A 25182-nucleotide genomic window follows, 5' to 3' on the forward strand; every position below is an offset into this window, starting at 1 on the left:
GCTGAGGCTCCATCCTGGACCTCAGCCGACTCAGACGAGCGTCCACCCTCAACGCAAGGTCAATGAGACCGTCAATCCTCTCCGGAAGGTCGATGGTGAATATCTCCTTCTGGATGCGGTCAGCCAGCCCATGCAGGAACATGTCCCACTGTGCCTCCTCATTCCACTTGCACTCGGCGGCCAGGGTGCGGAACTCGATGGAATAGTCCGAGACCGAGCGGTTACCTTGACGGAGCTCTGCGAGTTGACGTGCCGCTTCTCTTCCGGTCACCGCTCGGTCAAACACCCTTCTCATCTCTGCCGCCAGCGTCTGGAACGAGGAGCAGCAAGGATGTTGATTCTCCCACACCGCCGTTCCCCAAAGTGCGGCTCGTCCGGAGAGCAGGGTGAGGATGAATGCCACCTTGGATCTTTCTGTGTTGAAAGTCTGCGGTTGAAGAGCGAAAAACAAGGAACACTTGGTAAGGAAGGCTCTGCAATAATTGCTCTCACCGGCATAACTCTCAGGGGTAGGCAGACGTGGTTCCGGTTGCCGCGATGTAGATGGTGTGTGGGGAATCGGCGGTGGGTCGGGCACAGTGGGACCGACGAGTTGTTGCATCTGTTGGGTCAGCTCGGCCACCCGTGCCACCAAGGTGTGTACTGCCTGTCCTGTGGCAGTTAAGTTCGCCTCCTGCTGGTCCAGTCTCTCGTTGCTGCTGGTCAGTAGGGCGTTGATACTTGCTGAATCCATGGTTGGTCAGAGCGTTCTGTAACGGATTCACAGAGGCAGGATTCAATTGCAAGTAACTCAGTTTATTGACAGAATAGTGTCACAGAAGTCAAAACTCAGAACACTGAAGAAGTCCGGATAAGACGGAGCAGTGAGAGAGGCTCTGTTTGGCGACACGGGCAGGCTGTGAGCAGCTGTGACTCGGGAGGTCGGTACAGGTATTCCGGGAAGGGATCCAGCGTTTCACGGAAGGGGGAAACGACAACCAACACGGAGACACAAGGGGAAACATCCAACAACGCTCTGACAAAGACAAGAGAGAAACAGAGAGACTAAATAGTGTGAAGGTGATGAGTTGCAGCTGGTGCAGGTGATCAGCCACAGGTGCGTGATGAGCCAATCCCAGGCTCCGCCCTCACCTACATTTAACACGCACCCAAGAGTGAGACAGGGAATCCATGAACCGTGACAGAATGTAGTAAAAGTAATGCAAAAACTGACATTCAAATCAACATAAGAAAATTAAAAATCTAAACCCTGACAAAAAGTAGTCTTTGAGAATGTCTAAGTATAAATCCAAATTCACAACTTAATAAAAATAAGTATTTATATTTAAAAACATATAAGCCACTTTATATAGAGTTATATAGGAACCTAGTGGTCATAACAGGGCATTACATCCGTTTTTCTTCTTTTACTGCCACCAGAGGGCAATAACTACCTTCAAAAAAAATTTGTTTGACTGCCCTGTCTCTATTTTAACATGAAATACTGTTTTAATTGAAAAATAAATAAAAAACGACATTTTTTTTATTGTTTTCAATGGAGAAAAATAGGTGGTGGTGGTGGTTAAATTTTAAGGCTCCGGTCAGTTTTGACCGGGAAGAGGACAAGTGTGACCCTTAAACGAAGAGGAACAGAGGGTTAAATCTGCAGATAGCCTGCCTCTGGTGTTAATACTATATAAGGTATTTATTTCACAACGTTTATTATGGTCATGGTTACGACCTCTGACCTGTGAGGAACCACATGAGCCATGTGTCCGTCTGACCTGCGAGGGTTCGGTCCGGCTCAGATCGGATGCAGATGAGGAGATCCAATCGTGGCTGTGGGTGTCGTCCTCCGCCCAATCCTGCAAGCCTGCGATGATGTCAGGAGGCTGTTCTGTGTCCTGATTGGCTGGTGTCTCTGCTTCAGTCTCCGCTTCAGCTCCAGGTTTCAGAGACATCAGGAGCGGCCCTGAGGAACCAAAACAACATTTATGTGCGCAGTAGCATGAAAGACCGAGCATTTACATGTATGAATTTAGCGGTGGGGTGTGCGATATTGACAAAAAATTATATCTCGATATTTTCTGGGATTTTCTCCATAACGATAACTTGACGATATTTTGCTGAGTGTGTTATTGTGATCGGCTGACTCCTAAAGGTTTGATATTCTTCATATTCTGTGTGGAGGTCAGTTCACAGCAGTGACCGATATCATCTTTTCCACACTGTAAAAAATTATTTAGAAAAAAAGTGACCTAGTTGCATTAAAATTTTGAGTTAATACAATGAAATTTTTTTGAGATTCGGCAACCTTTATTAAAATTTTATTAACAGATTTTGTAAGCATATTGGGTAATTGTGTGTGTGTTTTATTTGTGATGACGCAGCCAAATAGTGATATTTTCATGATTTATCACATCTTTTATGTGGTTCAGATACAATAATATTTTGAGTTTCTATTTATTAAACTAATATCCTTCATTGTATCAACTCAAATTTTTAATTTCAATAAACTCAAAATTTTAAGGCAACCAGGTTACTTATTTTTTTAAGTTAAACCAACAAAAAACATTTTTTTTACAGTGCAATACGTTTAAAAGTATTTTTTCTAAAGTATTATCGCGTTAACGATTTATTAATTAACGCCAACAATTATTTTATCGTGCTTTAACGCAGTTATTTATTTTTATATTCAAAGGCTGTTGCTCACTGCCCCTGAATACACACACAGACACACCATTGGTCAGGAGAATACACACACAGACACACCATTGGTCAGGAGAATACACACACAGACAAACCATTGGTCAGGAGAATACACACAGACAAACCATTGGTCAGGAGAATACACACACAGACAAACCATTGGTCAGGAGAATACACACACAGACAAACCATTGGTCAGGAGAATACACACACAGACAAACCATTGGTCAGGAGAATACACACACAGACAAACCATTGGTCAGGAGAATACACACACAGACAAACCATTGGTCAGGAGAATACACACACAGACAAACCATTGGTCAGGAGAATACACACAGACAAACCATTGGTCAGGAGAATACACACACAGACAAACCATTGGTCAGGAGAATACACACACAGACAAACCATTGGTCAGGAGAATACACACACAGACAAACCACTGGTCAGGAGAATACACACACAGACAAACCACTGGTCAGGAGAATACACACACAGACAAACCATTGGTCAGGAGAATACACACACAGACAAACCACTGGTCAGGAGAATACACACACAGACACACCATTGGTCAGGAGAATACACACACAGACACACCACTGGTCAGGAGAACACACACACAGACAAACCATTGGTCAGGAGAATACACACACAGACAAACCATTGGTCAGGAGAATACACACAGACAAACCATTGGTCAGGAGAATACACACACAGACAAACCATTGGTCAGGAGAATACACACACAGACAAACCATTGGTCAGGAGAATACACACACAGACAAACCATTGGTCAGGAGAATACACACACAGACAAACCATTGGTCAGGAGAATACACACACAGACAAACCATTGGTCAGGAGAATACACACACAGACAAACCATTGGTCAGGAGAATACACACAGACAAACCATTGGTCAGGAGAATACACACACAGACGAACCATTGGTCAGGAGAACACACACACAGACGAACCATTGGTCAGGAGAACACACACACAGACAAACCACTGGTCAGGAGAATACACACACAGACAAACCATTGGTCAGGAGAATACACACACAGACAAACCACTGGTCAGGAGAATACACACACAGACAAACCATTGGTCAGGAGAATACACACACAGACAGACCATTGGTCAGGAGAATACACACACAGACAGACCATTGGTCAGGAGAATACACACACAGACAAACCATTGGTCAGGAGAACACACACACAGACAAACCATTGGTCAGGAGAATACACACACAGACAAACCATTGGTCAGGAGAATACACACACAGACAAACCATTGGTCAGGAGAACACACACACAGACAAACCATTGGTCAGGAGAATACACACACAGACAAACCATTGGTCAGGAGAATACACACACAGACACACCATTGGTCAGGAGAATACACACACAGACAAACCATTGGTCAGGAGAATACACACACAGACAAACCATTGGTCAGGAGAACACACACACAGACAAACCATTGGTCAGGAGAACACACACACAGACAAACCATTGGTCAGGAGAATACACACACAGACAAACCACTGGTCAGGAGAATACACACACAGACAAACCATTGGTCAGGAGAATACACACACAGACAAACCACTGGTCAGGAGAATACACACACAGACAAACCATTGGTCAGGAGAATACACACACAGACAAACCATTGGTCAGGAGAATACACACACAGACACACCATTGGTCAGGAGAATACACACACAGACAAACCATTGGTCAGGAGAATACACACACAGACACACCATTGGTCAGGAGAATACACACACAGACAAACCATTGGTCAGGAGAATACACACACAGACAAACCATTGGTCAGGAGAATACACACACAGACAAACCATTGGTCAGGAGAATACACACACAGACAAACCATTGGTCAGGAGAATACACACACAGACACACCATTGGTCAGGAGAATACACACACAGACAAACCATTGGTCAGGAGAATACACACACAGACAAACCATTGGTCAGGAGAATACACACACAGACACACCATTGGTCAGGAGAATACACACACAGACACACCATTGGTCAGGAGAATACACACACAGACAAACCATTGGTCAGGAGAATACACACACAGACAAACCATTGGTCAGGAGAACACACACACAGACAAACCATTGGTCAGGAGAACACACACACAGACAAACCATTGGTCAGGAGAATACACACACAGACAAACCATTGGTCAGGAGAATACACACACAGACAAACCATTGGTCAGGAGAATACACACACAGACAAACCATTGGTCAGGAGAATACACACACAGACAAACCATTGGTCAGGAGAATACACACACAGACAAACCATTGGTCAGGAGAATACACACACAGACAAACCATTGGTCAGGAGAATACACACACAGACAAACCATTGGTCAGGAGAATACACACACAGACAAACCATTGGTCAGGAGAATACACACACAGACAAACCATTGGTCAGGAGAATACACACACAGACAAACCATTGGTCAGGAGAATACACACACAGACAAACCACTGGTCAGGAGAATACACACACAGACACACCATTGGTCAGGAGAATACACACACAGACACACCATTGGTCAGGAGAACACACACACAGACAAACCATTGGTCAGGAGAATACACACACAGACAAACCATTGGTCAGGAGAATACACACACAGACAAACCATTGGTCAGGAGAATACACACACAGACAAACCATTGGTCAGGAGAACACACACACAGACAAACCATTGGTCAGGAGAACACACACACAGACAAACCATTGGTCAGGAGAATACACACACAGACAAACCATTGGTCAGGAGAATACACACACAGACAAACCATTGGTCAGGAGAATACACACACAGACAAAGCATTGGTCAGGAGAATACACACACAGACAGACCATTGGTCAGGAGAATACACACACAGACAAACCATTGGTCAGGAGAATACACACACAGACAAAGCATTGGTCAGGAGAATACACACACAGACAGACCATTGGTCAGGAGAATACACACACAGACAAACCATTGGTCAGGAGAATACACACACAGACAGACCATTGGTCAGGAGAATACACACACAGACAAACCATTGGTCAGGAGAATACACACACAGACAAAGCATTGGTCAGGAGAACACACACACAGACAAACCATTGGTCAGGAGAATACACACACAGACAAAGCATTGGTCAGGAGAATACACACACAGACAAACCATTGGTCAGGAGAATACACACACAGACAAACCATTGGTCAGGAGAATACACACACAGACAAACCATTGGTCAGGAGAATACACACACAGACAAACCATTGGTCAGGAGAATACACACACAGACAAACCATTGGTCAGGAGAACACACACACAGACAAACCATTGGTCAGGAGAATACACACACAGACAAACCATTGGTCAGGAGAATACACACACAGACAAACCATTGGTCAGGAGAATACACACACAGACAAACCACTGGTCAGGAGAATACACACACAGACAAACCATTGGTCAGGAGAATACACACACAGGCAAACCATTGGTCAGGAGAATACACACACAGACAAACCATTGGTCAGGAGAATACACACACAGACAAACCACTGGTCAGGAGAATACACACACAGACACACCATTGGTCAGGAGAATACACACACAGACAAACCATTGGTCAGGAGAATACACACACAGACACACCATTGGTCAGGAGAATACACACACAGACAAAGCATTGGTCAGGAGAATACACACACAGACAAACCATTGGTCAGGAGAATACACACACAGACAAACCATTGGTCAGGAGAATACACACACAGACAAACCATTGGTCAGGAGAACACACACACAGACAAACCATTGGTCAGGAGAATACACACACAGACAAACCATTGGTCAGGAGAATACACACACAGACAAACCATTGGTCAGGAGAATACACACACAGACAAACCATTGGTCAGGAGAATACACACACAGACAAACCATTGGTCAGGAGAATACACACACAGACAAACCATTGGTCAGGAGAATACACACACAGACAAACCATTGGACAGGAGAACACACACACAGACAAACCATTGGTCAGGAGAACACACACACAGACAAACCATTGGTCAGGAGAATACACACACAGACAAACCATTGGTCAGGAGAACACACACACAGACAAACCATTGGTCAGGAGAATACACACACAGACAAACCATTGGTCAGGAGAACACACACACAGACAAACCATTGGTCAGGAGAATACACACACAGACAAACCATTGGTCAGGAGAACACACACACAGACAAACCATTGGTCAGGAGAATACACACACAGACAAACCATTGGTCAGGAGAACACACACACAGACAAACCATTGGTCAGGAGAATACACACACAGACAAACCATTGGTCAGGAGAATACACACACAGACAAACCATTGGTCAGGAGAATACACACACAGACAAACCATTGGTCAGGAGAATACACACACAGACAAACCATTGGTCAGGAGAATACACACACAGACAAACCATTGGTCAGGAGAATACACACACAGACAAACCATTGGTCAGGAGAATACACACACAGACAAACCATTGGTCAGGAGAATACACACACAGACAAACCATTGGTCAGGAGAACACACACACAGACAAACCATTGGTCAGGAGAACACACACACAGACAGACCATTGGTCAGGAGAATACACACACAGACAAACCATTGGTCAGGAGAATACACACACAGACAAACCATTGGTCAGGAGAATACACACACAGACAAACCATTGGTCAGGAGAATACACACACAGACAAACCATTGGTCAGGAGAATACACACACAAACAGACCATTGGTCAGGAGAATACACACACAGACAAACCATTGGTCAGGAGAATACACACACAGACAAACCATTGGTCAGGAGAATACACACACAGACAAACCATTGGTCAGGAGAATACACACACAGACAAACCATTGGTCAGGAGAACACACACACGGACAAACCATTGGTCAGGAGAATACACACACAGACAAACCATTGGTCAGGAGAATACACACACAGACAAACCATTGGTCAGGAGAACACACACACGGACAAACCATTGGTCAGGAGAATACACACACAGACAAACCATTGGTCAGGAGAATACACACACAAACAGACCATTGGTCAGGAGAATACACACACAGACAAACCATTGGTCAGGAGAATACACACACAGACAAACCATTGGTCAGGAGAATACACACACAGACAAACCATTGGTCAGGAGAATACACACACAGACAAACCACTGGTCAGGAGAATACACACACAGACAAACCACTGGTCAGGAGAATACACACACAGACAAACCATTGGTCAGGAGAACACACACACGGACAAACCATTGGTCAGGAGAATACACACACAGACAAACCATTGGTCAGGAGAACACACACACGGACAAACCATTGGTCAGGAGAATACACACACAGACAAACCATTGGTCAGGAGAATACACACACAGACACACCATTGGTCAGGAGAATACACACACAGACAAACCATTGGTCAGGAGAAGACAGCGCTGTCTGTAGCCTCAACCAAGGGCTGACATACTTCGTCTGGGACAAATAAAATAATAAAATAACCAGAAACGCAAGAATGATTCAGATTTTTGGGGTGTTTTTATTATATTCGATGTAAACAGCGATTGATGAGTGTATCTCTGCCTCTGGTACGTTAGTCGCGTTGAAATTAAAACAATTGAGCAGCAATATAAACTCACAGAAGAAACATACTGGGGTAAAACTGAGCTTCTGTAGTTGTTGATATTTATGATTTATGATATTGTTAATAACACAAGTCGACTTTGCATTCGTGAATTGTGTAGCATGAATGGTGTAGCCTAGTTCAATAAACAGTAGCCTAATTAATATCAAGTTACTTACATTTTAGATCCAGACAACCTTTTCTGTTCCATTTCACCGACGGAAATAGTTCCAGAGGAAAGCAACACTCAGTGCGGTGTTTTGTTACTGAATGATTCAGTGTTTTGAATGAATCATTTGAATAAACGACTCAATGACTCGCTCATGAAGACGATCACTCGCTGCCCCCTATTGGCGGTTATGTTTATAAGTATGATTGCATGTTTTATTGAGAACATCAATCTTTTAACATTATTTATTGCAGCTGTATTTTTTGCAGTTTAAATTATTTAATTTGATTTGTAACAGCCTGTAGTGTCTTTACTCTTATAACTGAATTTATTAATCAAATGTAAGAGTTTAACAGGAAAGATGATGCACACATTTAATATGGCCTTTTATAAAAAATGGCCTTTATAAAATTAAATAACGCCCTGGGGTGAATATCACAAATATGCAGATTAAAGTCGGCCGATGTTAAAGCTGACAGAACACTGATGAGAATATTACTACACAATCAATATATGTAGACCACCAGTTTAATTTAATTTGATTAAATTAATGTTTAAGTTGATATTTACAAGAAATATTGTAACTGTTACTAACTTTATACTGCTGTAGAAAGCACCTTATTTGTTTAAAGTGTTTGCAAACCATAAGTTATTGCACTTTTGTATTCATTATTGAATTTTTCGCATACTGCGATTAAACGCGATTAAACACAGAAAATCGTGCGATTAATCGCGATTAAACATTTTAATCATTGCCCAGGTAAAAAAAAATACCTGGATGCATCATCTTTTGTGATAATTTCTTGAATTTAATCAAATTCAGTTGTAATAAAAGGTAAATTCTTTAACCTAATTATATGGATGCATAATTTTTTGTGTTAATTTCACGCATTTAATCACATTCAACTGTAATAATAAGACACAATAGGGCTGTTACCAATCAAATTAAATGAGTATCAACAAAATTAATCTTTGCGATGGAGACAGAAGCTGCATTTGAAGTGCATTTACACTTTACTGTTAAATGAGCTTAGAGCTGACAAATAACCTGCAGTAATGCATAAATAACGTTTTGATGTTTTAAACACAACGTTGATTATTGATATTTGAAATTATTTAAAGGTGAAAAGATTTTTTAAATGTGAAACTAAAAGCAGCAAGTCACTGTTAATGAGCGAGTCATTGTGATTCAACCGATTCATTCCAACGACTGATTCATTCAGGAATGAATCATTTAACTTTATTAATCTCTCTTATTCACTGAATCATTGATTCAAATGATTTGTTCAAAAAGATGATTCATTTAGTAAAGAAAACAGTGTGTTGCTCAGAGACGCGATTACAGCGCTGTGACTTTGTTTTGAACTATTCTCGATGGCGAAATAGAGTAAAAATGGGCAATATGGTGTCTAAAATGTCATTTATTAAATTATTGTTTAGTAAACTTGTATGGAATCAATATCACAATTGTTCTCATGTTATCTTTCTGTGATATTTATTAAAAATACATGCAGTGAGCGTCTTATCTTCAAGACTACATCCCTAGTGTACGCGCACACACACACACACACACACACTATGGGTGTGTGTGTGAGGGATATAATCGATAATGTCAGATCACACATCGTTAAAACAACAATTACGCTTTTCTCCAAAGCAACTTACAAAAGAAAAACAAAAGCAATTTGTCAAAGAGCCGACAATTTTCATAATGTGATTGAGCAGTTTGGTCCTAGTCTTCCGATCGGACACGCGATCACTTTTGTATGATGGACAGATTTTTATATCATGCTCTTTTGTATTTCGTGAATGAGGGTGAGTAAATGATGGCAGGATAAACGAGTCCAGTTTGAGTCACCTTTGTTCTGTCCCATCAGCCACTCGTCTGCGGTCAGGGCTGGCTCATTGGCTGCTGTCATGGGATAAATATCCTCATGAAAACCCTTAGACTGCTGACAGAGGAAAAAATATCCCATTCCATCACAAATTCATTTACAGCTTAGGGTATGGGTTAACCTCATCACATACAGACTCCTCCCCCACACAGGCCCCTCCCATACATAGGCTCCTCCCACACACAGACTCCTCCCACACATAGCCCCCTCCCACACACAGGCCCCTCCCACGCACAGACTCCTCCCACACATAGGCTCCTCCCCCACACAGGCCCCTCCCACACATAGGCTCCTCACCCACACAGGCCCCTCCCACATACAGGCCCCTCCCACGCACAGACTCCTCCCACACATAGGCTCCTCCCCCACACAGGCCCCTCCCACACACAGGCCACTCTCGCACACAGGCTACTCCCACAAACAGACTTCTCCCACATCTAGACTCGACCCATAAACAGACTCCTCCCATAACAGACCCATCCCATACATAGGCTTCTCCAACATACAGGCTCCTCCAATACACAGGTCCTCCCACATACAGACTCCTCCCATAAACAGACTCCACCCATATACAGACTCCTCCCACATAAACATGCCACTCCCATAACAGGCTCCTCCTACAAATAGACTCCTCCCATAAACAGGCTCTACCCACATACAGGCTCCTCCCATAAACAGACCCCTCCCACATACAGACTCCTCCCACATAACCATAAACAGGCTCCTCCTGTGAACAGGCTCCTCCCACCCCCCCGCAGGCTCCTCCCACCGGCCCTGGTCACACTCTTACCTTGCGTGGCACACAGAAGCTCAGCGGCTCCAGCTGGTCTTTGACAGATATTAGCCTGTAGAATCTGAACACCTCACACACACTGATGTTCAGGCCACGCTTGGGCATCACACCTACACACACACACACACACACACAAGCCAAACAATGACGGTCCAGAGTGGAGCACTGTGTGTGTGTGTGTGTGATGTGTAGGTTTAGGGGCAGTGTAAGGGGATAGAAAATACGGTTTGTACAGTATAAAAACCATTACGCCTATGGAATGTCTCTATATGTCACAAAAACAAACGTGTGTGTGTGTGTGTGTGTGTGTGTGTGTGTGTGTGTGTACCCAAGCCTCTCTGGGGGGACGGAGAGCGATATTCAGACAGGAAGTGAACGTAAGGTTTCACCGCACTGACCTCATAATAGCGGATGTTACCATCGCCCTGCGACAGAAAAATCAGCACAAATATCAAAAATACATTTTTGATACAACTTCAGCACTGCTGGTCAAATATTACTCCGTTATGAGTGAAAGTTGTAAAAACAGATTTTTACTGCAGTAAAAGTACAGAAGTATTTGTTTTCAAAAGTACTTCAGTATCAAAAGTAAATGTCCTTCTTTATGTCGCCGCATTATTGTATTATAGTTGTATAAATGCACATTATGCCATCATGGTTTAAGCCAGTCAGTGACGCTCCATCTGACACACTAGCAGACGACTAACTTAAACTCATTTAAATACTTGTAGAAAAGTTACAAAGCTGCTGTCACTTTAAGGCCGAATGCACGGATCCAATACACTGATACACATCTGATATTCTCACACTGTTCACCTTCACTGAAGACAGAATCAACTTTGTTTATGTGAATCCTCCACTAAATGAGCATTTGGACATCCGTCTTCTTCCATTTTGCTCTAAACTATAAATCAGTGTTTAATAAATGCTGTGAAATCATTGAACTTCACGAGACTCTACAAGAGTGATTCCTGAAAGGCTTTCTGCAAAAACCCAAACACCTTTTAAAGAAGAAAAAAATCATCACTGACTTTCAAAGCTGCGACAGAAACGACTTTCCACTTCGAGGACCTTGATAGAAATGTAGTGGAGTAAAGAGGACGATATTTGTCTTTCAGATGGAGTGAAGTTAAAGTCAGAAGATTACAGAAAAAATAATACTCCAGTAAAGCACAGAGACTCAAACAGTGAACTTCAGTACAGGACTCGAGTAAATGAGCGGTTACTGTCCAGCTCTGGTGTGTGTGTGTGTGTGTGTGTGTTTCTGAACCTCTCCTGTGCATCTTATTCCTAATAAAACATCTAAACACTTCTTCAGTCTCTACAGCTCCTCATTGGGCGCTGCGTTAAACGAGAACAGCTCGACCTATCAAACGCCTTTATCTTCATCATCTGAAGACGATGTGTGCCTAATTTGAAGTTCAGACTTATGGCCTAAGTTCACAAAATCTGCAAAACTGACCTTTCCAGCCAGATACAGCATGTGTGTGTCGGCGTCATAAAACGGGAAAATGACCCCTGACCCTCCATCCAAATCCTCCTCCAGCAACGGCTCGGACAGATCCTCCTGCGGACACACACATATAACACATCCGCTGAACACACGCGTGTGTGTGTGTGTGTGTGTGTGTGTGTGAGAGAGAGAGAGAGAGAGAGAGAGAGAGAGAGGGGGAGAGAGGGAGAGAGAAAGTTTGTGTGTGTGTGTGTGTGTGTGTGTGTGAGATGGGTAGGTTTAGGGGCAGTGTGTGTGTGTGTGTGTGTGTGTGTGTGTGTGTGTGTGCGTATGTGTGTGTGTGTGTGTGTGTGTGTGTGTGTGTGTGAGATGGGTAGGTTTAGGGGTAGTGTGTGTGTGTGTGTGTGAGATGGGAAGGTTTAGGGGCAGTGTGTGTGTGTGTGTGTGTGTGTGTGTGTGTGTGTGTGTGTGTGTGTGTATGTGTGTGTGTGTGTGTTTGTGTGTGTGTGTGTGTGTAATGGGTAGGTTTAGGGGCAGTGTAAGGGGATAGTAAATACGGTTTGTACAGTATAAAAACCATTACGCCTATGGAATGTCCCTATATGTCACAAAAACAACCATGTGTGTGTGTGTGTGTGTGTGTGTGTGTGTGTGTGTGTGTGTGTTTGTGTGTGTGTGTGTGCTTGTTTTTGTGACATATCAGGACAAAAATGTGTATAATAACATGTGTATGACACAGGTATTACAGAAAATGGTGACATATCAGGACATTACCCCATGTCCCCACTTTTCAAAATGCTTATAAATCATACAGGAGGAGTTTTTTTGAAAAAGTAAAAATGCAGAATGTTTCCTGTGATGGGTAGGTTTAGGGGCAGGGGCAGTGTAAGGGGATAGACAATACGGTTTGTACGGTATAAAACACATTACGCCTATGGAATGTCCCCACAATTCACAAAAACAAACATGTGTGTGTTTGTGTGTGTGTGTGTTACCGGATCCCACAGGGCGAGCTGTCTCTGGTTCCAGCATGAGTTTCCTGTGGTCAGCAGCATCTTCAGATCCCACAGAAACAGAATTCGGGACACTTTCCGAGAGTCGCAGCGAGACTCCTGAGCAGAACATCACTGATGAGCTTATCATACAACACACACATCATAAACACACACACACACACACACACACACACACACACACACACACACACACACACACACACACACACACACACACACACACACAACACACACACACACCTGCAGCACTCTCCCAGTCCGCGGCTCGATGATTCGGATCTTCTTGTCTTTGCAGACCGTGGCCAACAGACTTCCATCTGCATTAAAGCTTAAACAAACCACCAGCTCAGAGTGTGTGTTAATCACACACACCGGCACCTCTGGTGTGTCTAAACGCCACACAAACACCTACAACACACACACACACACACACACACCGCTGACAGACGGATGACTCCAAACGCTTGTCAGAAACATGATCTACGTCCATCACTACAGCAGAGACTAAAGGACGCTCGTTAATGTTTAATCACACTGGTAAACGGTTTAGTCAGATAAACAGAACTGGAAATGTGTGTGTGTGTGTGTGTGTGTGCATGTGTGTGTGTGTGTGTTGACACACCTTGCAGTCGTAGCCGGAGCTCAGCAGCAGGTTTCTGGCGGTCGGATGCCACTCGATGAGCGAAACTCTGCGTGTGTGTGAGAGAAGATCCTTACTGGGCACCGTCAGGTCAACCTTCAGTCCATTCAGAGGGATGTCCCACACCTTCACCTGCACACACACACACACACACACACACACACACACACACACACACATGAACACACACACACGCACACGCACACACACACACGAACACACGGCCCCTAAACCTACCCATCACTCACTCACTCACACACACACACACACACACACACACACACACACACACACACACACACACACACACACACACACACACACACATGAACACACACACACACACACACACACACACACACGCACACACACACACACGAACACACGGCCCCTAAACCTACCCATCACTCACTCACACACACACACACACACAAACACACACACACATGAACACACACACACACACACACACACACGCACAAACACACAGCCCCTAAACCTACCCATCACACACACACACACAACTGAACAAGCACACACACATACACAGCCCCTAAACTTACCCATCACACACTCACACACACCCTGCCCCTAAACCTACACACACAAACGAACACACACACACACACGCACACACATGAACAAACACACACACACCCACACACACACACAGCCCCTAAACCTACCCATCACAAACAACCACACACACACACACACACATGAACACACACACACACATGAACACACACACACACACACACACACCGTGCAGTCTTCCGAGCAGGATGCGATGCGCAGGTCGTCAAACGGGTCCCACTTGATGTCCAGAACACGAGCGCTGTGACCACACACACGCGGATGCAGAGGACACACACGCCCCGTCTACACACACACACACACACACACACACACACACACACACACACACACACACACACACACACACACACACACACACACACACACACAGGATCAGAGCGGGCTGTGTTGTGTTGTGTTGGATTGTGTGTTGTGATGTGTTGTGTGTTGGATTGTGTGTTGTGATGTGTTGTGTTGTGTTGGATTGTGTGTTGTGATGTGTTGTGTGTTGGATTGTGTGTTGTGATGTGTTGTGTTGTGTTGGATTGTGTGTTGTGATGTGTTGTGTGTTGGATTGTGTGTTGTGTTGTGTTGTGGTGTGATGTGTTGTGTGTTGGATTGTGTGTTGTGTTGTGGTATGATGTGTTGTAGTGTGATGTGTTGGATTGTGTGTTGTGGTGTGATGTGTTGTGTGTTGGATTGTAGTGTGATGTGTTGTGTGTTGGATTGTATGTTGTGTTGTGGTATGATGTGTTGTGTTGGATGTGTGTTGTGGTGTGGTGTTTTGGATTGTGTGTTGTGTTGTAGTGTGATGTGATGTGTGTTGGATTGTGTGTTGTGTTGTAGTGTGATGTGATGTGTGTTGGATTTTGTGTTGTAGTGTGATGTGTTGTGTGTTGGATTGTGTGTTGTGGTGTGATGTGTTGTGTTGTGTGTTGGATTGTGTGTTGTGTTGTAGTGTGATGTGATGTGTGTTGGATTGTGTGTTGTGTTGTAATGTGATGTGTTGTGTGATGGATTGTGTGTTGTGTTGTAGTGTGATGTGTTGTAGTGTGATGTGTTGGATTGTGTGTTGTGTTGTAGTGTGATGTGATGTGTGTTGGATTGTGTGTTGTGTTGTAGTGTGATGTGTTGTGTGTTGGATTGTGTGTTGTGGTGTGATGTGTTGTGTTGTAGTGTGATGTGTTGTGTGTTGGATTGTGTGTTGTGTTGTGGTGTGTTGTGTGTTGGATTGTGTGTTGTGTTGTAGTGTGTTGTGTTGTGGTGTGGTGTGTTGTGTGTTGTAGTGTGATGTGTTGTGGTTGTGTTGTGTTGTTGTGTGTAGTGTTGTGTTGTTGTGTGTGTTGTGTTGTAGTGTGATGTGTTGTGTGTTGTGTTGTGTGTGTGTGTGTTATGTGTTGATTGTGTGTTGTGTTATAGTGTATGTGTTGTAGTGTGATGTGTTGTGTTGTGTGTGTGTGTGTTGTGTGTTGTGTTGTGTGTTGGTTGTGGTGTGTTGTGTGTGTGTGTTGGGTGTTGTGTTGTGTTGTGTGAGTGTGTTGTGTGTTGTGTTGTGGTGTGGTGTGTTATGTGTTGAATTGTGTGTTGTGTTATAGTGGGATGTGTTGTAGTGTGATGTGTTGGATTGTGTGTTGTGTTGTAGTGTGATGTGTTGTAGTGTGATGTGTTGGATTGTGTGATGTGTTGTAGTGTGATGTGTTGTAGTGTGATGTGTTGTAGTGTTGTGTTGTAGTGTGATGTGTTGTAGTGTGATGTGTTGGATTGTGTGTTGTGTTTTAGTGTGTATGTGTTGTGTGTTGTGTTGTAGTGTGATGTGTGTTGTGTTGTGGTTGTGTGTTGTGTGTTGTGTGATGTGTGTTGTGTGTGTGTGTTGTAGTTGATGTGTTGTGTGTTGTGTTGTAGTGTTGTGTTGTAGTATGATGTGTTGTAGTGTTGTGTTGTAGTGTGTTGTGTTGTAGTGTGATGTGTTGTAGTGTGATGTGTTGTAGTGTGATGTGTTGTAGTATGATGTGTTGTAGTGTGATGTGTTGTAGTGTTGTGTTGTAGTGTGTTGTGTTGTAGTGTGATGTGTTGTAGTGTGATGTGTTGTAGTGTGATGTGTTGTAGTGTGATGTGTTGTAGTGTGATGTGTTGTAGTGTGATGTGTTGTAGTATGATGTGTTGTAGTGTTGTGTTGTAGTGTGTTGTGTTGTAGTGTGATGTGTTGTAGTGTGATGAACCTTTATTTATGATGTGTTGGATTGTGTGTTGTGTTGTAGTGTGATGTGTTGGATTGTGTGTTGTGTTGTAGTGTGATGTGTTGTGTGTTGTGTTGTAGTGTGATGTGTTGTAGTGTGATGTGTTGTAGTGTGATGCGTTGGATTGTGTGTTGTGTTGTAGTGTGATGTGTTGGATTGTGTGTTGTGTTGTAGTGTGATGTGTTGTAGTGTTGTGTTGTAGTGTGTTGTGTTATAGTGTGGTGTGTTGTGTTGTAGAGTGATGAACCTTTATTTATATAGAACATTTAAAAACAACAAAGGTTGAGCCAAAGTTCTTTACAAACGAATAGAAATATTAAAAACAGTTAAAAACCAACAACACATCATTTATAATCTATTCAAAGGCTACAGAGAACAGAAATGTCTTCAAGGACGACTTAAAAATGGCTAAAGATGAAGATGACCTCACAGAGAGAGGAAGACTATCCCACAATTTCGGGATAAAGCGTGGTCACCCTTACATCTATAGCGGCAGTAACCGTTGGTCAGAGGACCTCAGTGCTCTAGTCGGAGAGGACCGTAGTGCTCTAGTCGGAGAGGACCTCAGTGCTCTAGTCGGAGAGGACCGTAGTGCTCTAGTCGGAGAGGACCGTAGTGCTCTAGTCGGAGAGGACCTCAGTGCTCTAGTCGGAGAGGACCTCAGTGCTCTAGTCGGAGAGGACCGTAGTGCTCTAGTCGGAGAGGACCTCAGTGCTCTAGTCGGAGAGGACCTCATTGCTCTAGTCGGAGAGGACCGTAGTGCTCTAGTCGGAGAGGACCTCAGTGCTCTAGTCGGAGAGGACCTCAGTGCTCTAGTCGGAGAGGACCGTAGTGCTCTAGTCGGAGAGGACCGCAGTGCTGTAGTCGGAGAGGACCTCAGTGCTCTAGTCGGAGAGGACCGTAGTGCTCTAGTCGGAGAGGACCTCAGTGCTCTAGTCGGAGAGGACCGTAGTGCTCTAGTCGGAGAGGACCTCAGTGCTCTAGTCGGAGAGGACCTCAGTGCTCTAGTCGGAGAGGACCGTAGTGCTCTAGTCGGAGAGGACCGTAGTGCTCTAGTGGGAGAGGACCTCAGTGCTGTAGTCGGAGAGGACCTCAGTGCTCTAGTCGGAGAGGACCGTAGTGCTCTAGTCGGAGAGGACCGTAGTGCTCTAGTGGGAGAGGACCTCAGTGCTGTAGTCGGAGAGGACCTCAGTGCTCTAGTCGGAGAGGACCTCAGTGCTCTAGTCGGAGAGGACCGTAGTGCTCTAGTCGGAGAGGACCGTAGTGCTCTAGTGGGAGAGGACCTCAGTGCTGTAGTCGGAGAGGACCTCAGTGCTCTAGTCGGAGAGGACCGTAGTGCTCTAGTCGGAGAGGACCGTAGTGCTCTAGTCGGAGAGGACCGTAGTGCTCTAGTCGGAGAGGACCGTAGTGCTCTAGTCGGAGAGGACCGTAGTGCTCTAGTCGGAGAGGACCTCAGTGCTGTAGTCGGAGAGGACCTCAGTGCTCTAGTCGGAGAGGACCTCAGTGCTCTAGTCGGAGAGGACCGTAGTGCTCTAGTCGGAGAGGACCTCAGTGCTCTAGTCGGAGAGGACCTCAGTGCTCTAGTCGGAGAGGACCTCAGTGCTCTAGTCGGAGAGGACCTCAGTGCTCTAGTCGGAGAGGACCGTAGTGCTCTAGTCGGAGAGGACCTCAGTGCTCTAGTCGGAGAGGACCTCAGTGCTCTAGTCGGAGAGGACCGTAGTGCTCTAGTCGGAGAGGACCGCAGTGCTGTAGTCGGAGAGGACCTCAGTGCTCTAGTCGGAGAGGACCGTAGTGCTCTAGTCGGAGAGGACCTCAGTGCTCTAGTCGGAGAGGACCTCAGTGCTCTAGTCGGAGAGGACCTCAGTGCTCTAGTCGGAGAGGACCTCAGTGCTCTAGTCGGAGAGGACCGTAGTGCTCTAGTCGGAGAGGACCTCAGTGCTCTAGTCGGAGAGGACCGTAGTGCTCTAGTCGGAGAGGACCTCAGTGCTCTAGTCGGAGAGGACCGTAGTGCTCTAGTCGGAGAGGACCTCAGTGCTCTAGTCGGAGAGGACCGTAGTGCTCTAGTCGGAGAGGACCTCAGTGCTCTAGTCGGAGAGGACCGTAGTGCTCTAGTCGGAGAGGACCTCAGTGCTCTAGTCGGAGAGGACCGTAGTGCTCTAGTCGGAGAGGACCTCAGTGCTCTAGTCGGAGAGGACCTCAGTGCTCTAGTCGGAGAGGACCGTAGTGCTGTAGTCGGAGAGGACCTCAGTGCTCTAGTCGGAGAGGACCGTAGTGCTCTAGTCGGAGAGGACCGTAGTGCTCTAGTCGGAGAGGACCTCAGTGCTCTAGTCGGAGAGGACCGTAGTGCTCTAGTGGGAGAGGACCGTAGTGCTCTAGTCGGAGAGGACAGTAGTGCTCTAGTCGGAGAAGACCGTAGTGCTCTAGTGGGAGAGGACCGTAGTGCTCTAGTCGGAGAGGACCGTAGTGCTCTAGTCGGAGAGGACCGTAGTGCTCTAGTCGGAGAGGACCGCAGTGCTGTAGTCGGAGAGGACCGTAGTGCTCTAGTCGGAGAGGACCGTAGTGCTCTAGTGGGAGAGGACCGCAGTGCTCTAGTCGGAGAGGACCGTAGTGCTCTAGTCGGAGAGGACCGTAGTGCTCTAGTCGGAGAGGACCTCAGTGCTCTAGTCGGAGAGTACCGTAGTGCTCTAGTCGGAGAGGACCTCAGTGCTCTAGTCGGAGAGGACCTCAGTGCTCTAGTCGGAGAGGACCTCAGTGCTCTAGTCGGAGAGGACCTCAGTGCTCTAGTCGGAGAGGATCTCAGTGCTCTAGTCGGAGAGGACCGTAGTGCTCTAGTCGGAGAGGACCTCAGTGCTCTAGTCGGAGAGGACCGTAGTGCTCTAGTCGGAGAGGACCGTAGTGCTCTAGTCGGAGAGGACCGTAGTGCTCTAGTCGGAGAGGACCTCAGTGCTCTAGTCGGAGAGGACCTCAGTGCTCTAGTCGGAGAGGACCGTAGTGCTCTAGTCGGAGAGGACCTCAGTGCTCTAGTCGGAGAGGACCTCAGTGCTCTAGTCGGAGAGGACCTCAGTGCTCTAGTCGGAGAGGACCGCAGTGCTCTAGTCGGAGAGGACCGTAGTGCTCTAGTCGGAGAGGACCGTAGTGCTCTAGTCAGAGAGGACTTCAGTGCTCTAGTCGGAGAGGACCTCAGTGCTCTAGTCGGAGAGGACCGTAGTGCTCTAGTCGGAGAGGACCGCAGTGCTCTAGTCGGAGAGGACCGTAGTGCTCTAGTCGGAGAGGACCGTAGTGCTCTAGTCGGAGAGGACCTCAGTGCTCTAGTCGGAGAGGACCTCAGTGCTCTAGTCGGAGAGGACCGCAGTGCTCTAGTCGGAGAGGACCTCAGTGCTCTAGTCGGAGAGGACCGTAGTGCTCTAGTCGAAAAGGACCGTAGTGCTCTAGTCGGAGAGGACCGTAGTGCTCTAGTCGGAGAGGACCGTAGTGCTCTAGTCGGAGAGGACCGTAGTGCTCTAGTCGGAGAGGACCTCAGTGCTCTAGTCGGAGAGGATCTCAGTGCTCTAGTCGGAGAGGACCGTAGTGCTCTAGTCGGAGAGGACCTCAGTGCTCTAGTCGGAGAGGACCGTAGTGCTCTAGTCGGAGAGGACCGTAGTGCTCTAGTCGGAGAGGACCGTAGTGCTCTAGTCGGAGAGGACCTCAGTGCTCTAGTCGGAGAGGACCTCAGTGCTCTAGTCGGAGAGGACCGTAGTGCTCTAGTCGGAGAGGACCTCAGTGCTCTAGTCGGAGAGGACCTCAGTGCTCTAGTCGGAGAGGACCTCAGTGCTCTAGTCGGAGAGGACCGCAGTGCTCTAGTCGGAGAGGACCGTAGTGCTCTAGTCGGAGAGGACCGTAGTGCTCTAGTCAGAGAGGACTTCAGTGCTCTAGTCGGAGAGGACCTCAGTGCTCTAGTCGGAGAGGACCGTAGTGCTCTAGTCGGAGAGGACCGCAGTGCTCTAGTCGGAGAGGACCGTAGTGCTCTAGTCGGAGAGGACCGTAGTGCTCTAGTCGGAAAGGACCTCAGTGCTCTAGTCGGAGAGGACCTCAGTGCTCTAGTCGGAGAGGACCGCAGTGCTCTAGTCGGAGAGGACCTCAGTGCTCTAGTCGGAGAGGACCGTAGTGCTCTAGTCGAAAAGGACCGTAGTGCTCTAGTCGGAGAGGACCGTAGTGCTCTAGTCGGAGAGGACCGTAGTGCTCTAGTCGGAGAGGACCGTAGTGCTCTAGTCGGAGAGGACCTCAGTGCTCTAGTCGGAAAGGACCGTAGTGCTCTAGTCGGAGAGGACCGTAGTGCTCTAGTCGGAGAGGACCTCAGTGCTGTAGTCGGAGAGGACCTCAGTGCTCTAGTCGGAGAGGACCTCAGTGCTCTAGTCGGAGAGGACCTCAGTGCTCTAGTCGGAGAGGACCTCAGTGCTCTAGTCGGAGAGGACCGTAGTGCTCTAGTCGGAGAGGACCGTAGTGCTCTAGTCGGAGAGGACCTCAGTGCTCTAGTCGGAGAGGACCTCAGTGCTCTAGTCGGAGAGGACCTCAGTGCTCTAGTCGGAGAGGACCTAAGTGCTCTAGTCGGAGAGGACCCCAGTGCTCTAGTCGGAGAGGACCTCAGTGCTCTAGTCGGAGAGGACCGTAGTGCTCTAGTCGGAGAGGACCTCAGTGCTCTAGTCGGAGAGGACCGTAGTGCTCTAGTCGGAGAGGACCTCAGTGCTCTAGTCGGAGAGGACCGTAGTGCTCTAGTCGGAGAGGACCGTAGTGCTGTAGTCGGAGAGGACCTCAGTGCTCTAGTCGGAGAGGACCTCAGTGCTCTAGTCGGAGAGGACCGTAGTGCTCTAGTCGGAGAGGACCTCAGTGCTCTAGTCGGAGAGGACCATAGTGCTCTAGTCGGAAAGGACCGTAGTGCTCTAGTGGGAGAGGACCGTAGTGCTCTAGTTGGAGAGGACCGTAGTGCTCTAGTCGGAGAGGACCGTAGTGCTCTAGTCGGAGAGGACCGTAGTGCTCTAGTCGGAGAGGACCGTAGTGCTCTAGTCGGAGAGGACCGTAGTGCTCTAGTCGGAGAGGACCGTAGTGCTCTAGTGGGAGAGGTGTGTTGGATTGTGCGTTGTGTTTTGTTGTTTTAGGGTGTGTTGTGTTGTTTTTGGGGTGTGTTGTGTTGTGATGGGATGTGTTGTTTTAGGGTGTGTTGTGTTGTGTTGTGTTGTTTTTGGGGTGTGTTGTGATTTGTTGGTTTGGGGTGTGTTGTGATGGGATGTGTTGTGTTGTTTTAGGGTGTGTTGTGTGTTGGATTGTGTATTGCGTTGTTTTTGGGAGTGTGGTGTTGTTTTGGGGTGTGTTGTGTGTTGGATTGTGTGTTGTGTTGTAATGGGGTGTGTTGTGTTGTGTAAAGGGGGAGTGGCCTTACTTGACGGACAGAAATTACAACGAAGGCCCCGCCTCCCGTACACTCAGTAACCACGGCGATGAAGCGTGGATTAACAGCACAGAACTGGTTGTCCTGGACACTGCGTGTGATTGACAGCCCTTGGTAGCTCCGCCCCTTAACCGCCGCCTTCCCGATCACATGATGAAACGTCACACAAGACATCTGAAAACACACAAACACACACACACACACACACACACATACACACACACACACACACACACACACACACACACACACACACACACACGTTGTTCAGTACTGTAGTTTGTTCCTCTGAGTGTGTGTGTGTTGTTCAGTACTGTCGTTTGTTCCTCTGGGTGTGTGTGTGTTGTTCAGTACTGTAGTTTTCCTCTGAGTGTGTGTGTGTGTGTGTGTGTGTTGTTCAGTACTGTCGTTTGTTCCTCTACATTTACATTTACATTTAATCATTTAGCAGACGCTTTTATCCAAAGCGACTTACAAAAAAAGGGTAGAGCAATAGAAGCAACGAAACAAACAAAGCCAACAACCTGTAAGAGCTGTAAGAAATCTCAATTAATTAGCAGAGTACACAACTTTTTTTTTTATTTTTTTTTATAGCCAGCTACAACAAATACTCACGTACGGAAAATACAGAACACAGGATTTGGATAGCTAAGATAAGATAACAACCCATTAGGACTAAGGCTGATGCCCCAACTGTTGTCGTTAATGCGGATTCAGTGGCCCAATGGGTTGGTTTTGTATGGCATTCTAGCTAAACGCGCAGCAATAGCCATCGACAGCAAAAACTCACGTACACAAAATACAGAACACTGGGTTTTGGTAGCTATGATAACTATGTAACATACCCGCCTGAAGGCACAAATCCGGATGAGAGACGTAGATATGATCAGTAAGTGCTATTCTGTATTGGTCAAGTGCAATAGGAAAAGTGCAATTGGAAAAGATGTGTCTTAAGATGTTTTTTAAAAATGGCTACAGACTCGGCAGCACGAATTGAGATCGGCAGGTCATTCCACCAGGTGGGAATGGTCCAGGAAAATGTCCGTGAGAGCGATTTCATGCCTCTTTGGGAAGGAACCACGAGGCGCCATTCATTCGCAGAACGCAAGCTTCTGGAGGGTGTGTAAGTCTGAACAATTGAGTTTAGATATAATGGTGCAGAACCAGTGGTTGTTTTGTAGGCGAGAACTAGAGCCTTGAATTTGATGCGAGCAGCCATTGGCAACCAGTGCAGTTTGATGAAGAGAGGCGTAACATGCGTTCTCTTCGGCTCATTAAAGACCACTCTCGCCGCTGCATTCTGGATCAGCTGCAAGGGTTTGATAGTGCATGCTGGAAGCCCAGCCAGAAGAGCATTACAATAATCCAGTCTGGAGAGAACAAGAGCTTGAACCAGGAGTTGTGCAGCCTGTTCTGATAGGAAGGGTCTAATCTTTCTAATGTTGTATAAAGCAAATCTGCAGGACCGGGTTGTTGCAGTAATGTGGTCAGTGAAGTTTAACTGGTCATCAATCACAACTCCAAGGTTCCTGGCTGTCCTTGATGGAGTTATGGTCGATGAACCAAGCTGAATGGAGAAATTTTGATGAAGTGCTGGGTTGGTTGAGAAAACAAGTAATTCTGTCTTTGCAAGATTGAGTTTAAGATGATGCTCTTTCATCCAGTCAGAAATGTCTGTCAGACAGGCAGCGATACGAACACTGACTGTAGGATCATCTGGTTGAAATGAGAAGTAGAGTTGAGTGTCATCAGCATAGCAGTGATAGGAAAAGCCATGTTTCTGAATGACGGAACCTAATGATGACATGTAGATGGAGAAGAGAAGTGGTCCAAGGACTGAGCCCTGGGGAACCCCAGTAGCTAGATGATGTGACTTAGACACTACACCTCTCCATGACACCCTGTAGGACCTACCAGAGAGGTAAGACCTGAACCACTGGAGTGCAGTTCCTGAGATACCCATCGTCTTAAGTGTTGACAGGAGGATCTGGTGGTTAACTGTGTCAAAAGCAGCAGACAGATCCAGCAGAATGAGCACTGAGGATTTGGAAGCTGCTTTTGCCAGTCTCAGTGCCTCAGTTACCGAGAGCAAGGCAGTCTCAGTCGAATGGCCGCTTTTGAAGCCGGATTGGTTGTTGTCTAGGAGGTTGTCCCTTTCAAGAAACATAGAGAGTTGATTGAACACAACTCGCTCAAGGGTCTTTGCAATGAAAGGCAGAAGGGATACCGGTCGGTAGTTTTCTAAAAGTGCTGGATTCAGAGAGGGTTTCTTAAGCAGTGGGGTTACCCGAGCCTGCTTAAATGCTGTGGGAAAGGTTCCCGTATGAAGAGAAGTGTTGACAATGTGAGTGAGTGCAGGAGTGATTGAAGAAGAAATGGCCTGAAGGAGGTGAGTGGGTATAGGATCAAGTGGACAGGTAGTAGGGTGATTGGAAAGGATGAGTTTAGAAATATCTGCCTCGGAGAGCGGAGAGAAGGATGGAAGCGTGTTC

At 46.3% G+C, this 25182-nt stretch overlaps 1 protein-coding gene across 1 annotated transcript in view; it reads right to left on the reverse strand.

The window, feature by feature from the left end:
- coro2ab (coronin 2Ab) overlaps positions 1 to 22864 on the reverse strand; it is a 38497-nt gene extending 15633 nt beyond the window's left edge. Inside the window, exons 1-10 of the mRNA XM_067447099.1 lie at positions 22682 to 22864; positions 15218 to 15334; positions 14435 to 14584; positions 14053 to 14220; positions 13792 to 13908; positions 12806 to 12910; positions 11672 to 11768; positions 11341 to 11453; positions 10514 to 10607; positions 1764 to 1951 (exon numbers count right to left, since the gene is read on the reverse strand). Of these exons, the coding sequence (XP_067303200.1) occupies positions 1764 to 1951; positions 10514 to 10607; positions 11341 to 11453; positions 11672 to 11768; positions 12806 to 12910; positions 13792 to 13908; positions 14053 to 14220; positions 14435 to 14584; positions 15218 to 15334; positions 22682 to 22864 (1332 nt within the window). The remainder of the gene's footprint in view (positions 1 to 1763; positions 1952 to 10513; positions 10608 to 11340; positions 11454 to 11671; positions 11769 to 12805; positions 12911 to 13791; positions 13909 to 14052; positions 14221 to 14434; positions 14585 to 15217; positions 15335 to 22681) is intronic.
- Positions 22865 to 25182: the final 2318 nt, after the last annotated feature.

This window comes from Pseudorasbora parva, chromosome 6, assembly GCF_024679245.1.
Source record: "Pseudorasbora parva isolate DD20220531a chromosome 6, ASM2467924v1, whole genome shotgun sequence".
NCBI lineage: Eukaryota > Metazoa > Chordata > Actinopteri > Cypriniformes > Gobionidae > Pseudorasbora > Pseudorasbora parva.